Source organism: Mustelus asterias, chromosome 1, assembly GCF_964213995.1.
Source record: "Mustelus asterias chromosome 1, sMusAst1.hap1.1, whole genome shotgun sequence".
Lineage (NCBI taxonomy): Eukaryota > Metazoa > Chordata > Chondrichthyes > Carcharhiniformes > Triakidae > Mustelus > Mustelus asterias.
Genome location: NC_135801.1, coordinates 37,568,815 through 37,590,273, shown reverse-complemented (window position 1 = coordinate 37,590,273; position 21,459 = coordinate 37,568,815). Strand labels below are relative to the sequence as shown.

General features: G+C 39.6%; 1 protein-coding gene across 9 annotated transcripts in view; it reads left to right on the top strand.

Annotated features, from left to right (window-relative positions):
* The window catches only part of kiaa1109 (KIAA1109 ortholog), a 449,716-nt gene that overhangs the window by 315,334 nt on the left and 112,923 nt on the right, over positions 1-21,459 (top strand). For 7 of the 9 annotated variants that reach the window (XR_013497649.1, XR_013497648.1, XM_078211383.1 and 4 more), the window contains 9 exons: positions 600-650; positions 1,874-2,080; positions 4,937-5,172; positions 7,590-7,834; positions 7,946-8,051; positions 8,870-8,967; positions 11,006-11,200; positions 16,580-16,748; positions 19,706-19,917. Coding sequence is in view for 7 of the 9 variants with exons in the window: in XM_078211383.1 (XP_078067509.1) it covers positions 600-650; positions 1,874-2,080; positions 4,937-5,172; positions 7,590-7,834; positions 7,946-8,051; positions 8,870-8,967; positions 11,006-11,200; positions 16,580-16,748; positions 19,706-19,917 (1,519 nt within the window). In the remaining 2 variants the exon portion in view is untranslated. The remainder of the gene's footprint in view (positions 1-599; positions 651-1,873; positions 2,081-4,936; positions 5,173-7,589; positions 7,835-7,945; positions 8,052-8,869; positions 8,968-11,005; positions 11,201-16,579; positions 16,749-19,705; positions 19,918-21,459) is intronic. The other 2 variants (XM_078211413.1, XM_078211375.1) reach the window with 1 other exon arrangement.

Below are 21,459 nucleotides of genomic sequence, written 5' to 3'. Positions count from 1 at the left end.
AATTTATAACATTCGAAGGCCAATAAAATTTAAAATGCTGAAATAGTGAAATATAGCTTCCGCTGAGTCGTGATACGTAACAATTCTTTTTTGTTGTAGCAGCAGTCGTTTTACTTTGGGTAGAGTTTTGGATGTGGCCAGTTTATTTGAACTTGCATGTTTTCTTTTAAATCTGTTATATACATTATAACTTTAAACTTCTGAATATTACAAACTGAATTTGTTTGTTCACAGTTGATGAATTTCATAATACTTGTCTGCTAATACAGTAACTCTTTCTTTATGAATTTATAGTTCCTTTTATTATTGATGTGGTAACCCTTAGTGTGTGTTGTCTTGAAGTCAAGTAATTGATTATTATATTTGATAATTACAAACAATGAAATATTCTGCATGGCTCCATTTTGCCAGTGAAAAAATGCTGTACTCAAATTCAAGTACTTATATTGAACCTTTGGTAAATATTAATATAATGCTAGAAAATGTACAGATCTGCACACTAAGGATTCCACTGTTTGAATAAAGGTTTATGCATGAATGTCTAGACTTCATTTGCTCTCTTTTTATTTTCTTGCTTTCTCTACAACCATCTTGCATAGGCTGGAGGATTTTCCTACTTCACCTACAAGTACAGTCAAACAAGAATTTCTGTATGTCACAAACTAGCATGATTTCAGCTTGCATTTTTGACTTAGTGAAAGCACTAACAAAACTCTATAATTTCTAGCCCACTATTACATCATAATATGCTTAAATCAATTCTGAGAAGGATGTATTAATTTCGTCAAGCATAAATGATTTAGATACTGTACTTTTAATTTGTGTATGTATATTATGATGCCTACTTTTGATTTACCTTGAATTGAAAACCAGGCAGAAATGTATCAGTAATGAACTATCATTAAGACTTTTGTGGGCTTATTGTTTTCATAATGTACAGAAGAAGCATATTGTAGCTTTGCCCATTTGTGCATTGGCGTATTGTTTGCTACTTTTTTTATGCTTCTGTAGAGTTTGTAAATCAAATAGTGCTAACCCTTGTTTTGGTGCTGCAGTTTAACTAAAGATGTGTGAACTGGTTGTTTGAACTGTTGAATGTAGAATGCCCAATTAAAATCCAAGATTAATTGTATGCAGGTAGTGTTTAAAGTAACATAGGTTATTGCTGTTTGCTTTAAATTTCCAACTTGACCTCATGGTCAATAATTATTGAATGCAGACAAAACTTTTCCATGTTTGTACAATGTATTAGGAATGCCTTGAAGGAGAAATTAGCAAGTGGAACTGTAGATCAAAGTGAGAAATATTAACAGGAAATGAAAAGTGTATAATTTTAGGCATTCCATTATAGAAAGGATTTTTAAAAAGTAGGTGCAATGTAGAATTAAAAGGGCATTATCTGGGTTATGATAACTCAGGCTTGCAAAAGCCTAGTTTTGTTTGCTCAACTGAGGTTGAAGGATTATTTGAGAAAGATATGCAGAGTTATTATACTGTGAATAGTGATAGATCACTTTTACTGTTCAAAAGAACATTTACAAAAGTGCACAAGTTTAAAATCAGCAATTAAAGGAGAGGCTGGAAAGAGGGTACTTAGAATGTGGAATTCTCTGTCACATTGCCAAATCTGCTAAATTGTTGCTAAAACAAAGTTCCTTACTCCTTTCAAAAGGGAATTAGGTAGTTGCTTAAAATAATATTGGGAACAAACAGGATAAGTGGATTAGATTAGGGGACTCGGGGACAAAATGACTTGATGAGGTAAATGGCCTATTTTTGTGCCGTAACATTTCATGTTTCTTTTTGTTTAAGATTTCCAGTATTATTGGCATCTGGATTTTGAAGATGTGATGAGTTATGTTTTTCTTTCTAGAACGGTAGTTAAGTGCAGTATTGCCAAATCTCAGGCTCTTTATAGTGCCCAGAGAGGATTGAAGACCAACAACACAATGGTTGTAAAAGTAGGAGCCATTAGCATCAATATCCCACAGCATCCTGCCACACTGCATAGCATGATGGTACGGAGTTCTCATCAGCTCTCCAAACAGATTTCTGATCTCATTCGTCAGCCATCAACAAGGTAAGCGATTTACAAAAATATTCAGCTGCTACACAGTGCACAATATAAGGTAATATTTTACAATTGTGAATTACAAGAACTTGGAACATAGAAAATAAGCAATTGCTGATCCAAGAAACACATTGGCTTTCAATGATCCGAGTAGTCATAAAATATAAATGTAATGGAGTTGTATAATCAAGAGTCAGTCTAAACGGATCCAGACTTAACACAAGAAATACCCCAGTGGTGGAGAGCTTTGGTTGCCATTGGTCTAAAGTTGTCTGATCCTTCCCAGCATTATACACCTACCACAAATTATGTTGAGATTACTCTTATACCAGTTTTAAATTTTGTTTTCTGAAAAGATCAAATTAATTTGTATTTGAATTAATCAATATGAGCTGCTTCCAAACTCTCCCTTGAGAGTCTGTTCCATAGATTGATCACTTGCTAACTGAAATATTGTTTCTGCAGATTAGATTTTAAATTTAACTTTGTTTTCTGCACAGCCTATAATCTCTAGTTTTACTGTTCTGGATTAGGAAAAACAGCCCATTGTGGTCTAAACTCTACATTTTCTAATCCATATTGGATCCTGATCCTAAAATGGCAATCATCACCTTCAAACAGTCTCTCCTTTAGCCTATAAAAAATCCAGAAATGTAAATCTTTGGGAACCATAGGCCCAAAGTTAACTTTTTCTCTCAAGCACTTTACACTTCCCATTTATGTCTCAAATTTATCAAATATATCAAAACATATTTGAATGAAACAGCACTATCTTACCAGGAGCATGTTCTATAAATTTACCAGTTTCTCACTGTTTTCTGTAGATTAGTTAAAATCATAGACCTTGGCTGGAATTCTTCAACCTCACCTGCGGCTGGGATTCGCAGGTTCCTCTGTTGTGAATGGAGATTTGGCTGGGTGCCAAATTCTGTTCTCGCTGGTGGGGCATATGAGACCAGAGAAACTGGGCTCACATTGTCTGTTTCTACTGTTCTGAACAAAATGAAAAGGATTGTCCTGATCTACATAATGCAGTTCCCTTAGAATCCTAAAAACAGTAGATACATCACCTCTCAACTTTCGTCTTTTCCACTGATGTGCCCAATTTATGTAATTACTCATCATATTTCAATCCCTTCTTGGCTTCAATCATTCTAGTTGTTCTCAATAGGTATAATTTCATTTTTGTCCTAAGGTGACTAGAACTACATGCCAATAATTTATAGAGTGGTAGGATTACCTCACTATTTGGCTCAATTTTTAATAGATAGCAACATCTGATTTGTGTACTTAGAAATCATAGAAACCATACAGTACAGAAAGAGGCCATTCGGCCCATCGAGTCTGCACCGATCACAAACCCACCCAGGCCCTCCCCCCATATCTCTACATATTTACCCACTAATCCCTCTAACCTACGCATCTCAGGACACTAAGGGCAATTTTTAGCGTGGCCAATCAACCTAACCCGCACATCTTTGGACTGTGGGAGGAAACCGGAGCACCCGGAGGAAACCCACGCAGACACGAGGAGAATGTGCAAACTCCACACAGACAGTGACCCAAGCCGGGAATCGAACCCAGGTCCCTGGAGCTGTGAAGCAGCAGTGCTAACCACTGTGCTACCGTGCCACCCTACTTAACTACCACTCAAGCATTGTGATTGTTTCAATTTATTATCAATCAGGATCTACAGATCTTTCATTTCCCAAACACATTTACTTTCCATTTAAGGAGTTGACACTTCCTAGATTCCTTTGTTGACATGTGAAGCACTTTTCATTTCTCCACACTGAATTTCATCTGCCAACTGTATACCCAGTTCCCAATGATATTCAAATCCTCCTGTAGCTTATCTTGTTCAGCTTTTCAGTAATTCGCTTGTATCATCTTTAAGTTTAACCTCTGTGCTTGTAACAAGTTTATGAAGATAAGAGGTTATCACAGAAGTTATAAAACAAAAGTGTCAGAGCTGTGATTTATGCCATGGGGTATTGTTCAAGTTGCAGACATTTCTTTGACGTAACAAAATAGACGAATGTTAAACAGATCTACCACCTTTATAGGTGATGTGTTGTTGATTGTCACTCCCTCTTTCTATTTAATTATAATTTTCTGTTTATTCACATTAGTTTAACATTTCAAATTGGCTGCCAAATAATTCCTTGTGTAGTTACTTTCTGAACAAAATGCCATGGAAGAAAACCTGTTTAGGATCGACGTTTCCAACGATATGCACTTATCAGAGTTTGGCTGTGCACTCGTGCATGCATAGCCAAAAAACAGAAATATCCCTTGTTTACCACAAGTTTACCACATATGTTTACCACAATACTAAGTTGTGTTTAATGGCAAGTATGTTTTGGAAAGCTGCAGATGAAGATAAAGTCATTTGGATGTCTCCATTGTTGAAAATCAGCATTGTCGAGACCCAAGAAAATAATGGTTAAGCAGATGAGGTAGAAGGATCATTTCCTTCCCGTCTGAAACCCTTAACAATACTTTTCTGAATTTACACCTGAAAGAAAAATGGCTCACTCATTGCATTGTTGTCATTTAAACAATCTAATTGCAAATTCGTCAAAATTACACTATATTCATTCAATTTGTGATTCTTTAAAGTAAAACTCCCCTATAGATGTAATAACAGTGATCATTTTGTTCAGGTTTAATTACTAAATGTTGGGGATCAATAAAGATCAAAATTGTTTTAAACAATTCCATGGTAACAGTAAGAATGTATTTGAGAACCAACCCGTGAATGGCAATTCAAAAATATTGCATATACAGTTCTGCATATATAATTATATATTCCACATACCTATAAAACTAGTTTCAAATGTTAACTTTCTTTGTTTTATGTAGCGTACCATCAAAGGATGAGCCTTGCACTCCGCAGGTCCCTGAGAAGCCTGTTGCAAGTGTCAATCAAACTCCCGTGGAAACAAATGAATTTCCTCAGCTGCCAGAGGGTTTGGAGAAGAAGCCAATTGTACTTAAATTTAGTGCCTTGTTGGATGGTATTACCATTGGTGCAGCACTACTTCCATCTCTTAAAGCAGAATACAAAATGGGCAGGATGAAAAGCCATGGAATGACAGGTACTAGTGTGTAAATTGGTATGAAGGTAAATGGTTGTGGTCACTCTATTGGAGTTTTGCAAAATTAAAAGTTTTGTGTTAAATAAGTGGGAACCATAAGTTATTTTGTTTTTTTTTTACTTTTAATTTTGTAAAATTAATCAGAATGTTTGACATATACCAAGAGATATGCAATAATTCTAATAGTACAATTTCAGAATGTTTTACTTTAAAGTGCTGTTTTTGAAGTGTTGGTTGTCTGTTCTACTATGTCCATTGGACACTGCTCTTTAAATGTAGAGCTACTTGCTCTGTTGAAGACTATTTTATCTAACAAACTTAGTTCAAGAATAAGAACTTCAATTTAAACGCTAGGAATCAGTGATTATACGATAGATAGTCTGAACCAAAATTATAATTTGTCATCCTTTCAGAATAATGACTGGAACGTTTTGGTGAAATGAAGTCTTATCAACTCGATGCAAAATTTATTCTAATAGATTCTAATATTTTAAACAGCTTACATGAAAAAGTTATTGCTTCTATTTTTTGTGGATATTTTCCATGTTGAGGGTGCCAGTGCTGAAAAATGAAGCATGTTTGACTGCTAGCACCTTGAATCAATATCAACAGATGCTGAGCAGAATAAAGCCTCCTTTCTTGTGCCTTAATCCCAATTTAACCACTTCCACTGGAATACTTGATCATTTCAAATTCCCTTGTCAACCATAATTTCTGAATTTGTTGAAGGAGGTTTTGGGAGATATGTAGAGGGACAGGTAGTATTGAGGAAGCAGGGGGGCTGCAGAAGGACTTGGACAGGTTAGGAGAGTGGGCAAAGAAGTGGCAGATGGAATACAATGTGGAAAGTGTGAGGTTATGCACTTTGGAAGGAAGGATGGAGGCATAGACAGTTTTCTGAATGGGAAAATGCTTAGGAAATCCGAAGCACAAAGGGACTTGGGAGCCATTGTTCAAGATTCTTTTAAGGTTAACGTGCCGGTTCAGTCGGCAGTTAGGAAGGCAAATGCAATGTTAGCATTCATGTCGAGAGGGCTAGAATAGAAGAGCAGGGATGTACTTCTGAGGCAGTATAAGGCTCTGGTCAGACCCCATTCGGAGTATTGAGAGCAGTTTTGGACCCCATATCTAAGGAAGGATGTGCTGACCTTGGAAAGGGTCCAGAAGAGGTTCACAAGAATGATCCCTGGAATGAAGAGCTTGTCGTATGAGAAACGATTGAGGGCTCTGGGCCTGTACTCGGAGTTTAGAAGGATGAGGGGGGGATCTTATTGAAACTTACAGGATACTGCGAGGCCTGGATAAAGTGGACGTGGAGAGGATGTTTCCACTAGTAGGAACCAGAAGGCACAACCTCAGGCTAAAGGGATGATCCTTTATACAGAGATGAGGAGGAATTTCTTCAGCCAGAGAGTGATGAATCTGTGGAACTCTTTGCCGCAGAAGGCTGTGGAGGCCAGTTCATTGAGTGTCTTTAAGACAGAGGAAGATAGGTTCTTGGTTGATAAGGGGATCAGGGGTTATGAGGGAAAGGCTGGAGAATGGGGATGAGAAAAATCAGCCATGATTGAATGGCGGAGCAGACTCGATGGGCCGAGTGGCCTAATTATGCTCCTATGTCTTATGGTCTTAGGTGGGGGTGGATGTGATTTACCAAATTGTGGACATTTTGACCTGTAGAATTGAGTAGGGATTGGGTTCAGACTGCCCAAACAGATTTTGCATCTGACTCTGCAGCTGGCAGACAGAAGAGGTTTTACATCAATTTTATTTTTATTTCACTCTCAGAGTTGAAAGTGCAGTGTGCCCAGCATCCCCCAGTCTAATCATTTATTCAAGGATGTTTTCAAACCCTTTAATATTTAAAACAAATCGAAGAATAAAAAGTTGTGTGAAATGTCCAACCTTTCTAATTTGGAAAAGTGTAATAGATATCCTCGACCTGGTTGTCTCAAAAATACTACTAATATTTGATTTTTATAGTCGTTTATGATGACGGTTGTGAATGAAAATAGTCGTGGCCCTTGGAAGAAAAATTAAACCATTTAAAAGGGTACCTTCTGCGGGATTTTTCACGCAACCCGCCACGTGTTTCAGAAAGGTGCCTGCCATTGGTCGCTGGTGGGATCTACTGGTCCCGCCATTGTCAACAGGGTTTCCCATTGAATGCTCTCCTTGCCGCTTGGAAATCTATGGCAGTGGTGTGCCATCAGCGGGACTGGAAGATCTCGCTGGCATAAACGGTCGGAAAGTTTCGGCCCTTGACTCGATTGACCTCGCTGTTTTTCTAAATGTCTAGCATGGCAAGGCTGTAAAATTCTGACCTACCTATCAGGAGTCGTTTGTTACATGCTGTAACATGTAATGGACACTAATAGAAATGTTCTGTTAATAAAATGTGGTCTTCCAATCTTTAGGAGCCCAAACTAGGTTCACGTTTGAGCTGCCCAATCACAGACTGCGTTTCCAATCCAAAGTGACACCTGTTGATATGGCAGCATTACCTCCATCAGCCAGCCTTAACCTACCACAAGTAACCATGTCTGGAGAATACATCATGGAGGAACATGAGAGTTACCCTGACAAATCCTGGAATGGGGATGAATTGCCATCGAAACAAGGCAATTATCTGCAAGGAAACTACTTGCGTTGTGTTGCTGAGGTAGGCTTGTGGTTAGAAAATGTATTTGACATCAGACTATCAAGTTGCATAGAGAATTATGAATTTAGGAAGCTTACTTTAGTTCTAATGATGTTCGTTGTTTGTTTATAGGTTGGTTCCTTTGAGCACAACTTGACAACGGATCTTTTGAATCAACTAGTCTTCGTACAGAAAGTTTTCATGAAGGAGGTTAATGAAGTTATTCAGAAAGTCTCCGGTATGTGGGAAAGTTACTTTCGATTTGAGATTAATTTAAAAATACCATATATCTACATTATTGCTCATGAAGATGTTTTACACCTTTTGAATATAATCAAACAATTTTTGTTTATTTCTCTGCTTGGGACAGTATATCTGTGTTCAGAGCAATATGTAAATGCAAGTTGTTTACTTGTGAATATTAAAATCATTCCAAGGTTAGATCTTTTTTCTTTGGACTTAAAGGGGACATAAATATAAACACTTATGTTCCCTTGTCATTTGCTCTCTTCCTTTTATTTTATGCGGTTCTTGTCAGACCACTAGTAACTAGAAAATTTCCTAACTCATTGATGTTCAAATTGTAATTCTTGAAGAGCAAACATTTTTATGAATTACAGAAAAGATCACTGGGAAATGAAGAATCTTGGGATAACTACGCTTTGCTGTTGTGATCAATATGATTTTTTCCTCAATCACAACTGATCTAATGTGACCAACATCCACCTTCAAAGTGACTTAGTTGGGTTTGATGCAAGTCAGTTAACTGCATTAAAGACATTCATACTGCTGTTACAATTGACAGCTGCACCTACCAGCACAATGGGGACAAAGTAGGAAAGAAAAAAGCAGCATTGGGTTGCATGCTGAGCTGCTGGAAAACCAGATCCATTCAGAAATATTCCTTTAGCCATGGCTTCCACAACTTCTACCCAGCAGCACTTTGATTCAGGATACCTAAAATAAAAACTTTTTTCTCATATAAACTTCCTTTGTAAGGAATGATAAATATTAGCATTGCAATGTATATTTATACAGTGTTTTGTTTATCTACAGGAGGGGAACAGCCTATCCCACTATGGAATGAACATGATATTTTAATGGATGGAGAAAAGCCAAAAATTTTGCTATACTCTTTGAACCTTCAATTTAAGGTAATAATTTCAATTATAATAAAATATAGACTAAGTTTTGTAGAAACTATTGTGCATCAGACTTATTTGTGAGCCTTTTAAAGAAGAATTATGGTCCTGAAAAATTCCAGTTCTTTTGTTTAATCGATGTTCTTTTGATGCAAATCAAATTGTCAGTTGTGTGTGGGATCACTATAAGAGAAGTGACACGTGGCTCTTGTGCCACTTCCACAACCAAAAGGAAACCCATCCAACAGTAAAATATATGATGCAGGTGGTAGACTTCTCATTATTCAAGTATAGCCAAGGTACAAGTGAATTTGAATTTTGGCTTTCTTGTGAGGGGTATGAATCCATATAAGAATGTTGTGTGGTGGATCTGATACGAGTTAGAATAATATAATGGTATTTAACTTTGCTAAATCGATTTTTTGTAGTGAGATGTTCATTATGATCAAGTGCGTATAAATATAGGGGGCAATTCTCCCATCCCGCTGCGCTAATTTTTTAATGCAGCGGGCCAGGACAATCTCACGGCAGGCAATGCGTGGGATTCGGCAGCGTCTGCTCCACACTGGAAGTCAACAGAAAGGTGTGGAAATTATATAACTACTCGTTTCAATATTATTTGAATCTGATTATTGGCCCCGGGACTGAAGTCCCTGGGCCCACCGCCTCTCCCATCCCGCCAGAGTATTTCACTCCAGTGTGATTTGCCCAGTGTAGTTCCCCACTTTCGGGGAACTAGTGGCCCAACCCCGCGGAGTGAAGGGGGGGCAATCAGAGCCCCTGAGGGAGTGGTGTGGTGGGGGCTGGTGCCCCCTGGGCAGGGGCACCCTGGCAGTGCCAGTCTGTACCCACTGGCACTGCCCAAGGGGCAAAGTGCTAATGCCCAGAGGGCACCTTGGCACTGCCCATCAAGGGAGTGGGGCCTATTTGGGACGGGTCTAGGGGCAAGGCCTGATGGGGTGGGGCCCCAAGGGGGGACCGGTGAGGGTGGAGGGTCCCACTGTCACTCTGCATAGGGATCGGTCGGGGAAGGAGGGAGGCCAGTAATCGGGGGGGAGAGGGGGGGTTTCAGCCTGCTAGGAGGGGGGCTTGGCACTGCGGGGGGGGGGGGGGGGGGGGGTGTTACTGTCTTGGCGGGGGGGGGCTGGAGATTGTGGCGGGCTCGGTTGGACACGGGGTTCGGAACTGGGACCGGGAATGTTGGGGGGGGCAGCCACCAGGCCGTGGGGGAGGCGGAGAGCCGGCGTTGCGGGGGTCACAAGGCTGGGGCTGGTGAAGCTCCAGTGCAGGGCCACTGCGCGTGCGCTGATCTCAGCACTGACAGATCGGCGCATGTGCAGTGGCCCACTCAGCATGCTGAGTTCAGTCTCCCCAGTGGGAATTGGCCTTGCCCCCTGAAATTTAATGATATTCATGCTGGTGTGGGGGATTCTTCTCTGAACTCCCACTGAAAAAAACAGCGCGAATTACTCCAGTTTTCACATGAATTTGACACTTCGAATTTTTTTGGAAGAATTCTGCCCATAATATTTGCTATAGTTTATTTTACTTTCCTCTGATTCATTTGATAATTTTGAGTGCCACATATCATTTAATGATTGCATCAAGGTCTCTTCAAGTATCTTTTGTACGTCCCAATCAGATTTTTTTTTGCATGAACTCCAAAGAAAAAAAGATTTTTGTTCCCAGTTTTCTCAACTTCAGTTCAGGTGGTGACTTCTGGCAATACGTACTGCGTACTGGAAGGGAGATTATGTGTGATGGATATGTAATTTTTCTAAGTTACTGCTTGCAAGATATATGCCAACATGACATTTTATTCAATTTGCATTTTTAGGATTATAACAAATATTTCAACAGATGTTGCATTCAGGTGATACATTCTGTTCTGATTAAATTTTGGCAGTGTCCAACTGCATTAATATTTTCAGTGGAGCAAGTATTGGGACAAATGCTTTAAATTTAATTTGCTATAAAATATTGGGAAAGAATCAAAAAAACATGATGTGAATTTCAAAATCAATGTGCACTGTGTTTGCTTTCTGTTTAGGGTATCCAAGTTACAGCAACTACCCCTTCCATGAGAGCTGTAAGATTAGAGACTGGGTTAATTGAACTGGAACTTTCAAATCGCATCCAAACTAAGGCTCAGCCTGGTGCAGGCCGCAATAGCAGCTATCTGAAACTGTTCGGCAAATGTCAGGTTGACTTAAACCTGGCATTAGGACAAATTGTCAAACATCAGGTATATTTTATCGCATTCTAAATGCTAACTGTATAGCAGTAATGTGCACTTCAATGCTTTGCATATTCCAAAATGTGATCTAATGAAATTGAGAGAAGGAATTGTTTTGATGATGTACGGAAAAATAGCTAATATATAAAATGTATTAATCAATCTGTTGTTTTAAATAAAATAAAGGGGGCAATCTTACTGGCTCATCACGCTGGTTGATCAATGTGGTGAGCCGGTAAGATCGTGAGAGAGGCAAAAAACCAGGTTCGCGCCCGGTCTCTCGCCTCGTGATAATAAGAACATAAGAACTAGGAGCAGGAGTAGGCCATCTGGCCCCTCGAGCCTGCTCCACCATTCAATAAGATCATGCTGATCTTTTCGTGGACTCAGCTCCACTTACCCGCCCACTCATCATAACCCTTAATTCCTTTACTGTTCAAAAATGTATCTATCCTTGCCTTAAAAACATTCAATGAGGTAGCCTCAATTGCTTCACTGGGCAGGGAATTCCACAAATTCACAACCCTTTGTGTGAAGAAGTTCCTCCTCAACTCAGTCCTAAATCTGCTTCCCCTTACTTTGAGGCCAAGTCCCCTAGTTCTAGTTTCACCTGCCAGTGCTTCTATCTTACCTATTTCCTTCATAATCTTATATGTTTCTATAAGATCTCCCCTCATTCTTCTGAATTCCAATGAGTATAGCCCCAGTCTACTCAGTCTCTCCTCATAAGCCAACTCTGTCAACTCTGGAATCAACCTAGTGAATCTCCTCTGCACCCCCTCCAGTGCCAGTATATCCTTTCTCAAGTAAGGAGACCAAAACTGTATACAGTACTCCAGGTGTGGCCTCACCAGCTCCTTATACAGCTGCAACATAACCTCACTGTTTTTAAACTCCTTCCCTCCAGCAATGAAGGACAAAATTCCATTTGCCTTCTTAATTACCTGCTGCATCTGCAAACCAACTCCGTGTGATACTTGCACAAGGACACCCAGGTCCCTCCACACAGCAGCATGCTGTAATTTTTTACCATTTAAATAATAGTCCATTTTGCTGTTATTCCTACCAAAATGGATGACCTCACATTTACCAACATTGTACTCCATCTGCCAGACCCTCGCCCACTCACTTAGATTATCTATATCCCTTTGCAGACTTTCAGCATCCTCTGCACACTTTGCTCTGCCACCCATCTTAGTGTCAGCTGCAAATTTTGACTCACTACACTTGGTCCCCAACTCCAAATCGTCTATGTAAACCATAAACAACACTGATCCCTGAGGCACACCACTAGTCACTGATCACCAACCAGAAAAACACCCATTTACTCACACTCTTTGCTTTCTGTTAGTTAACCAATCCTCTATCCATGCTAATACATTACCCGTAACACTGTGCACCTTTATCTTATGTAGCAGTGTTTGGTGCGGCATCTTGTCAAATGCCTTCTGGAAATCCAGATACACCACATCCACAGGTTCCCCATTGTCCACTGCACATATAATGTTCTCAAAGAATTCCACCAAATTAGTCAAACATGACCTTCCCTTCATGAATCCATGCTGCGTCTTACCAATGGGACAATTTATATTCAGATGTCTCGCTATTTCTTCCTTGATGATGGATTCAAGCATTTTCCCTACTGCAGAAGTTAAGCTAACCAGCCTATAGTTACCCGCCTTTTGTCTACCTCCTTTTTTAAACAGTGGCGTCACATTTGCTCTTTTCCAATCTGCGGGACCCATCCCAGAGTCCAGCGAATTTTGGTAAATTACCACTGGTGCACTTGGTATTTCTGCCACCATCTCTTTTAGTACCGTGGGATGCATTCCATCAGGGCCAGAAGACTTGTCTCCTTTAGCCCCATTAACTTGCCCAACACTACCTCTTTCGTGATAATAGTTTCTAGATCCTCACCTGCCATAACCTTCCTGTCATCAATTTTTGGCATGTTATTTGTGTCTTTTGGCATGTTATTTGGGCGGCACGGTAGCACAATGGTTAGCGCTGCTGCTTCACAGCTCCAGGGACCTGGGTTCGATTCCCGGCTTGGGTCACTGTCTGTGTGGAGTTTGCACGTTCTCCTCGTGTCTGCGTGGGTTTCCTCCGGTGCTCCGGTTTCCTCCCACAGTCCAAAGATGTGCGGGTTAGGTTGATTGGCCATGTTAAAATTGCCCTTAGTGTCCTGAAATATGTAGGGATATGGGGGTAGGGCCTGGGTGGGATTGTGGTCGGTGCAGACTCGATGGGCCGAATGGCCTCTTTCTGTGCTGTAGGGTTTCTATTGATTCTATGTCTTCCACTGTGAAGACCGACACAAAATACCTGTTCAATGCCTCAGCCATTTTCTCATTTCCAGTTATTACATCCTCCTTCTTATCCTCTAAAGGACCAATGTTTATTTTAGCCACACCTTTTCATTTTATATATTTGTAGAAACCTTTGGTATCTGTTTTTATATTCTGAGCTAGTTTATTCTCATAATCCATCTTACTTTTCTTTATAGCTTTTCTTGTGGCTTTCTGCTGACCTTTAAAGATTTCCCAATCCTCTAGGTTCCCACTAATCTTTGCCACTTTGTATGCATTTTCTTTCAATTTGATTCCCCCCTTTATTTCCTTAGATACCCATGGCTGATTATCTCTCTTTCTACAGTCCTTCCTTATCACTGGTATATACTTTTGCTGAACACTGTGAAAAATCGCTTTGAAAGTCCTCCACTGTTCCTCAATTGTCCCACCATAAAGTTTTTGCTCCCAGTCTATCTTAGCCAACACCTCCCTCATCCCTTTGTAGTCTCCTCTGTTTAAGCACAAGACACTGATATTGGATTTTACCTTCTCACACTCCATCTGTATTTTAAATTCAACCATACTGTGATTGTTTCTTCCAAGAGGATCCCTAAGTGCAAGATCATTAACTATTCCTGTCTTATTACACAGGACCAGATCTAGGATAGCTTGCTCCCTCGTAGGTTCCATTACATACTGTTCAAGGAAGCTACCGTGGATACATTCTATGAACTCCTCCTCAAGGCTGCCTTGACCGACTTGGTTTGACCAATTGATATGTAGATTAAAATCCCCCATGATAATTGCTGTACCATTTTTACATGCATCAGTTATTTCTTTGTTTATTTCTCACCCCACCATGATGTCATTATTTGGTGGCCTATAGACTACGTCTCTCAGTGACTTTTTCTCTTACTATTTCTAATTTCCACCCAAATGGATTCAACCTTTATCATCTCTCACTACCGCCCTGATGTCATCCTTAAATATCAGAGCTTCACCACCTCTCTTGCCTTCCAATCGGTCCCTCTGAACAGTCTGATACCCCTGGATATTTAACTCCCAGTTGTGACCATCCTGCAACCATGTTTCTGTAATGGCCACCAAATCATACTCGTTCGCAATGATTTGTGCCGTCAACTCATTTACCTTGTTTCGAATGCTACGAGCATTCAGATAAAGTGCCCTCATGCTAGTAATGCTGGCACTGAGCCTGGGACTGAATTGTCCTTGCTTAGTTACCTTAACAGCCTCGCCGGTGAAGAACCTCAACCACAATGGGGACCTGACGTGATGGTCTCGGTGGTGGGACCAGAAGCCATTTAAGACCCGTGGGTGGTCAAGGTAGGGGGACAGTGCCCCTTGGGCAGTGCCAGCTCCGTTTATGTTGATTTATTATTTATTTGTTGCTGCTAAGAAATAGGAGCAGGAGTGGCCATTCAGCTCTTTGAGCCTGCCAGCCCTCAAATGACCTGAATTATTGAGGCCAGTTTCAAAATTTGCCAAAGCATGATTTGAATTCAGAATGTCTGGTTTGCTAGCCTTGTACCACAACCGCAACAAAATTCAATCAGCGGAGTTGGATCTTTCTGGAAATTAGGTAAGACAAGGAGAGAAAACTGAGGAAAAAAATAGTGAGACATGCATTTGTGAGTTCTAACCAGAAAGACACTCTAACAAAGGGTAATTCCCTTTGAGGCATTTCCATTGTGGATTTCCCCACCATTAACATTCTGAGAGCCACCATTGATCTAAGAATCACGTAAACACTGTGGCTGCAAGAGAGTCATGATGTGGAGATGCCGGCGTTGGACTGGGGTAAGCACAGTAAGAAGTCTCACAACACCAGGTTAAAGTCCAACAGGTTTATTTGGTAGCAAATACCATAAGCTTTCGGAGCAATTATGGTATTTGCTACCAAATAAACCTGTTGGACTTTAACCTGGTGTTGTGAGACTTCTTACTGTGCTGCAAGAGAGGTCAGAGACTGGGTATTTTGCATAGGCAACTCACCTCATGATTCCACAAAGTTTTGCTGCCACCTTCAAGCCACAAGTTATGAATGTGATAGAATAATCTCCACTTGCCTGAGTGAATGAAGATCCATAATGCTCAAAATGTGGTCACCGTCCAGGTCAAAACAACCATTTGATTGGCACCCCAACACGACCTTGCATGTTCACTCCCTTCACCACTAGCACAACATGACTGCAATATGTACCACCCACAAGATCTTCTGCAGCACCCATCACCCATGCTAATTGGTTTATTGCCTCCAATTGAGTATAAAGTTCCATATTTAGTCTCTCCTATTAAACTAGTGTCCTGTGATCTCGTGGTTTAGGATGCTGACTGGTAATTCACACATATAGGACAAGATTCTGGGTCCCTGGCTCAAATCCAGTCATGGTAGATGTTTTCAATAAAATCGTTCTATGTCAGGCTTGGGTGAGTTGAAAAATTTGGGTTCCTCTGTGGTCTTGCGGTACAAGGTCACTGAACTGGTAATCCACAAACCTAGAGCAATGCTCTGGCGTTTCAGGCTCAAATCCACCACGGTAGATGATAAATTGTCCTGTTACAGATATGAATGAGCTAAAAAAAAATAAAAAGAACAAGTGCTATCTTTTTTCTCTTGACGTAACCTACTGTGATCGATATATTTATACTTGATCTAATTTCTATGTTTCATGTTCCTCTCATCTCAATTTCTTTCCAATTAAAAGTTACCATTTATCACTTCTAAAAATTAATCAATGTATATTTCTAAATTGATTCTTCATTAATTTTGGTACTAATGAAACTCCCATGATATCTGTAACACCATAGCTTTCTTGGCTGATGTAAAACTCTCGATCCTAAATTTAATTTTTATTACTTGTGGGCAAAGATTTTGAGCGTTTGTTTATCACATTCCCTTGTTATTTCTTGCTTTTTTCGCTGTTGTTCTTTGACACCCAGCTCTCTTCTCTAGTTTCTCTAATTTCATCATTTCCCATGGGGTTTGCTCTTACCAGTTTGTCCTCTGTTTAACCTTTTCACCGTAGCATTAACTTTTAAAAATGTCTTATTCCTTTTTTTTGTGTTCCTACTTCAGGTCTATGAAGAAGCGGGTTCAGACTTTCATCAGGTAGCATATTTCAAAACACGGATTGGATTGAGGAATGCACTTCAAGAAGAGATCAGTGGCGCTTTTGATAGAGAAGCTGTTCTCATCACACTTAGTCGACCAATAATATATGCACAACCTGTGGCCTTTGACAGAGGTATGCTTTTCTAGCTGTCAGTTGACATAGAGATGCATCAACTGCATTATCTGAGGACTTCAGTAGATTGGAGTTCTGACCCCACCATTCTCAAACCTCTCCAGCTGGTGCTTTCAGTCCCAGGAGTTCTCTATCCAGTGCCAGCAAACTTTAGCTTCTGGCCTTGTATACTTGATGTGGAGATGCCGGCGTTGGACTGGGGTAAACACAGTAAGAAGTCTAACAACACCGGGTTAAAATCCAACAGGTTTATTTGGTAGCAAATGCCACTAGCTTTCGGAGCGCTGTCCCTTCGATAGGTGGAGTGGGAGATGTGCTCACAAACAGGGCATGCAGACACAAATTCAATTTACAGAATAATGATCGGAATGCTAATCAAGCTAATCAATGTTAATACAGCTAAGCAAGTCTTAAAGGTACAAACAGTGTGAGTGGAGAGAGCATTAAGCACAGGTTAAAGAGATGTGTATTGTCTCCAGACAGGACAGCTAGTGAGATTTTGCAAGTCCAGGCAAGTTGTGGGGGTTACAGATAGTGTGACATGAACCCAAGATCCCGGTTGAGGCCGTCCTCATGTGTGCGGAACTTGGCTATCAGTTTCTGCTCAGCGACCTGCGGTGTCGTGTGTCGTGAAGGCCGCCTTGGAGAACGTTCTTCAAAAGGTGTGGCTTTTGCTAGCAAATAAACTTGTTGGACTTTAACCTGGTGTTGTTAAACTTCTTACCAAAATCTCTAGCTAACCTAGTGTAATTAGACTCTGTGCCGCCCCTCCACCTCCCAGTTATTCCTGAAAATGATATTCACCTTTCCAGTGGCTACAACATGGAGTATCATACTCTATAATATTGCTGGACCAATCAGCAAGATGAATGCTGCCACTCAGCCAAATCCTATATTTTACCTCCACTGCTACTAAATCCCCCTGTCTCCTCAGTGTTGCTGAATCTCATTACCTCAATCCCAATTGTAAGTGCTGTTGAATCTCAGCAGTTAACCAACTTGCTGTCCGCTCAAGGCTTTAAAAAGCCTTAGAAATGTGAGGTGGTACATTTTGTTAGGAGCTAAAAAAAATAAAAAGAACAAGTGCTATCTTTTTTCTCTTGACGTAACCTACTGTGATCGATATATTTATACTTGATCTAATTTCTATGTTTCATGTTCCTCTCATCTCAATTTCTTTCCAATTAAAAGTTACCATTTATCACTTCTAAAAATTAATCAATGTATATTTCTAAATTGATTCTTCATTAATTTTGGTACTAATGAAACTCCCATGATATCTGTAACACCATAGCTTTCTTGGCTGATGTAAAACTCTCGATCCTAAATTTAATTTTTATTACTTGTGGGCAAAGATTTTGAGCGTTTGTTTATCACATTCCCTTGTTATTTCTTGCTTTTTTCGCTGTTGTTCTTTGACACCCAGCTCTCTTCTCTAGTTTCTCTAATTTTATCATTTCCCATGGGGTTTGCTCTTACCAGTTTGTCCTCTGTTTAACCTTTTCACCGTAAATCCCCCTGTGGACAGGCAATATAAAAAAAGGGATACAATTCTTAAGCAGGAGAAAGAGCAAAAGGACCTGGATAGATCATTGAAGGTAGCAGGACAGTGGGAAAGAACATTTAATAAAGTGTACAGTATCCTGGCCTTTATTAATAGGGATATGGTGTACAAGAGCATGGAGATTGTGCTGAACGTATACAAGACACCAGTTAGACTTCAGTTGCAGTACTGTGTACCGTTCTGGGTGCAAAGTTTATAGGATGTATGTGAATGCATTGGAGAGAGTGCAGAAGAGGTTTACAAGAATGGTTCCAAGGATGAGAAATTTCAATTATGAGGACAGATTGGAGAGGTTGCAATTGTTCTCCTTGGTAAGAAGAAAGGTAAAAAGAGATTTTGATCGAGGTTTTCAACATCATGAGGGGCTGGACAGAGTGGGTTGGGAGAAACTGCTCCTGCTTGTAAAATGATGGAGAATCAAAGGGCACAGAATTAAAGTGATTTGCAAAAGAAGCAAATGTGATGTGAAAAAATACTTTTTCAAATGACAAGTGGTTCGGGTCTGGAATGCAGTACCTGGAAGTGTTATGGAGGCAGGTTCAATCAAGGCACTCAAGGGAATTAGATGATTATTTGAATAGAAACAATGCACAGAGTGATGGAGAAACGGCAGGAGAATGGCACTAAGCCATAATGCTCATTTGAAGAGTTGGTGCCAACACAATGGTCACCTTCTGCGCCGTAACAATTCTCTGGAAAAAGTAGTGTGCGTAACCAAAGGAACATATAATAATAAATGACATATTTACAGATGTGTTGGAAAGCTGATGAGTTGCAGAATTTGATTCCCAAAATTCAAGTAGAAAATTGCGTCGTATTTAAAATGAAAAAAATGTGACCAATTTCAACCATTGTAAGTAAATGACCCTGATAACACACTGTGCATTCCATGGCATGATAATGGTTGTTGATATAAAACAATACATGATCAATTCACTCAGAGCGAAACCATGTTTTAGAGGTGCAAATCAACCTTTCAACCTAATGTCCACTACTGCGCATCGGATTCTGTACATGTTTGTTTAAAGTAAGGCAGATATGGAAATTGCCAATTCAAATTTGGAATTTGAACTGATAATGGTATCCTTTAATCCAAGAGAATATTTTGATTGCAACTTTTTGAGAGAGAAAGTTTTGCAGTTAGCGTGTGATATATAGTAAAAAGTAAGGTGTGCATGCCTCATTTGTCTACATCTTAAAATTAAGATCAGCACCAGAAAGCTACAATACTGATTGTTGGTTTCATACATCATGTTGCCACTGAGTTATCTATTTGTCATGCCAAACTCTTTGTGGAGGATTGAAAAGTCAAGATAAAAGTGGCAAAAACAAACCTGATTACGTGTGTTTTTTATTTGATTATAATTCATTGATTCATAATCAATTTTTGAAGCTGTCCTTTTCTGGCTGAACTACAAAGCTGCTTATGACAACTGGAATGAACAGCGAATGGCACTACACAAGGATATTCATGTGGCTACAAAAGAAGTAGTTGACAAACTGCCTGGAATTCAGCAAACCTCGGCTCAAGCATTCGGCACACTCTTTTTGCAGCTGACTGTGAATGATTTGGGCATCTGCTTACCTATCACGAGCACTATACAGGTACCATATCACTACACAACAGCAAAAACAATTATCAGTTCGATATTATGAATTTACAATGCAACATTAATAATGTTCAACTGCTTGCCATCTTTAATTAAATTATGTTTTTCTCGCCATTTGCATTATTTTATTCCCTGAGCATTGATTCCTTATTGAGGCACCATTCCTTGGGGCCAAAGTCACTCTTTACTCTTGTCCAAATGGCCATTTTCAGCAATTTTGCTCTCTCTAACTAAGGGATTTTGATTCTATTTAAGCCTAAGTCTTGCTCCAGCTGGAACAGATAACTCAAAGAACAGAACTCAAACTTGGAACTTCACTAGTTTTTATGATTCAGTTAGCCTCTCGCCTTAATATCTTGGTCACCATGGGATTCTCCAGTACTTTGTCAAAATTTGAATGTGAACATTTGTGAACCATCCAGTTGTAGCTCTTTTTCTTCCCCAGCCCCTATTTTACTTTCCATCATATATTGGGAGGAAATGTCTTGAAATTTATGTGAATTCATCACGCCTCAAATGTCACACTTGAAAACATCACAGTGTTTTCCTTCAAAGACCTTTCTTGTCTTTCATGTGCAAGAGACTTGGTACTTTTCACTGTTGTCACTATCAGCTGCCAATTAACTTGCATGAAGAGGCTCAACCAGAAAGCAGACATTGGATCACAATAAATACTGAAAGTGCAATCATGTTATATTGATAGAATTCAGTAATAGAATGAATCCAGTCAATCTAACCAGATTGCCTTCAAGTCTCAGACTTTACTGCTGAAACTTGCCAAATAATAAGAAAGTGATCCCAGTGCACCTTGACTTCAAACTGGATCTTGTGCACTATTCCATCTTTGTTCCAGCTCTCACATCCTACATGTTACATTTCCTAATCAATTGCTCCACTCCTCTTCTGTGCTTAACTCTTTAATTTGGTTTTGAGCCTCTCTGAGAACAGTACCATAGGAGATCTAGGAGTAGTTGATGGTAAAAGAAAGCACAAATAAACAAGAACACTACATAACACTAAATATTCTTATTTTAACCATATTTGAAAGCAACTATTAATATTATGTACAGTAAATGCCAACATTGAATAACAAAATAGTAGCTCAAACTGACCCAATTTAGACTGAAAACTTGTAATTAAGTTGATACTATTGTCACCGTAACTTTTTGAAAATTAAACCCTAAAAAATATTTTTGATTATTATTATTATTTGTCATTCTTCTATCCATCATTAAAGACAAAAATTTCCATCTTCATTAAAATAAGTTGTTCTGATAGAAGTAGTCACTGATTCCAGGCTGATTTCTGGTAAAAATGTGTTCATGACAAAGCATGTAAAATTTGAAATAATTAAAATACTTTTTACTCTAACATTAGGAAGTCCGAAGCCATTGTTTGCAGTGCCTTACTTCAAACTCTGTCCCCTAGCTACTGGCTCCATCCCAGCCAGTCTGTTCACAATCTTAATGTCACATTGTTCTCGAGATGATCTTCTGATGTCATATTCATGCCATCACTCAGTCTGCCGATTTTCATC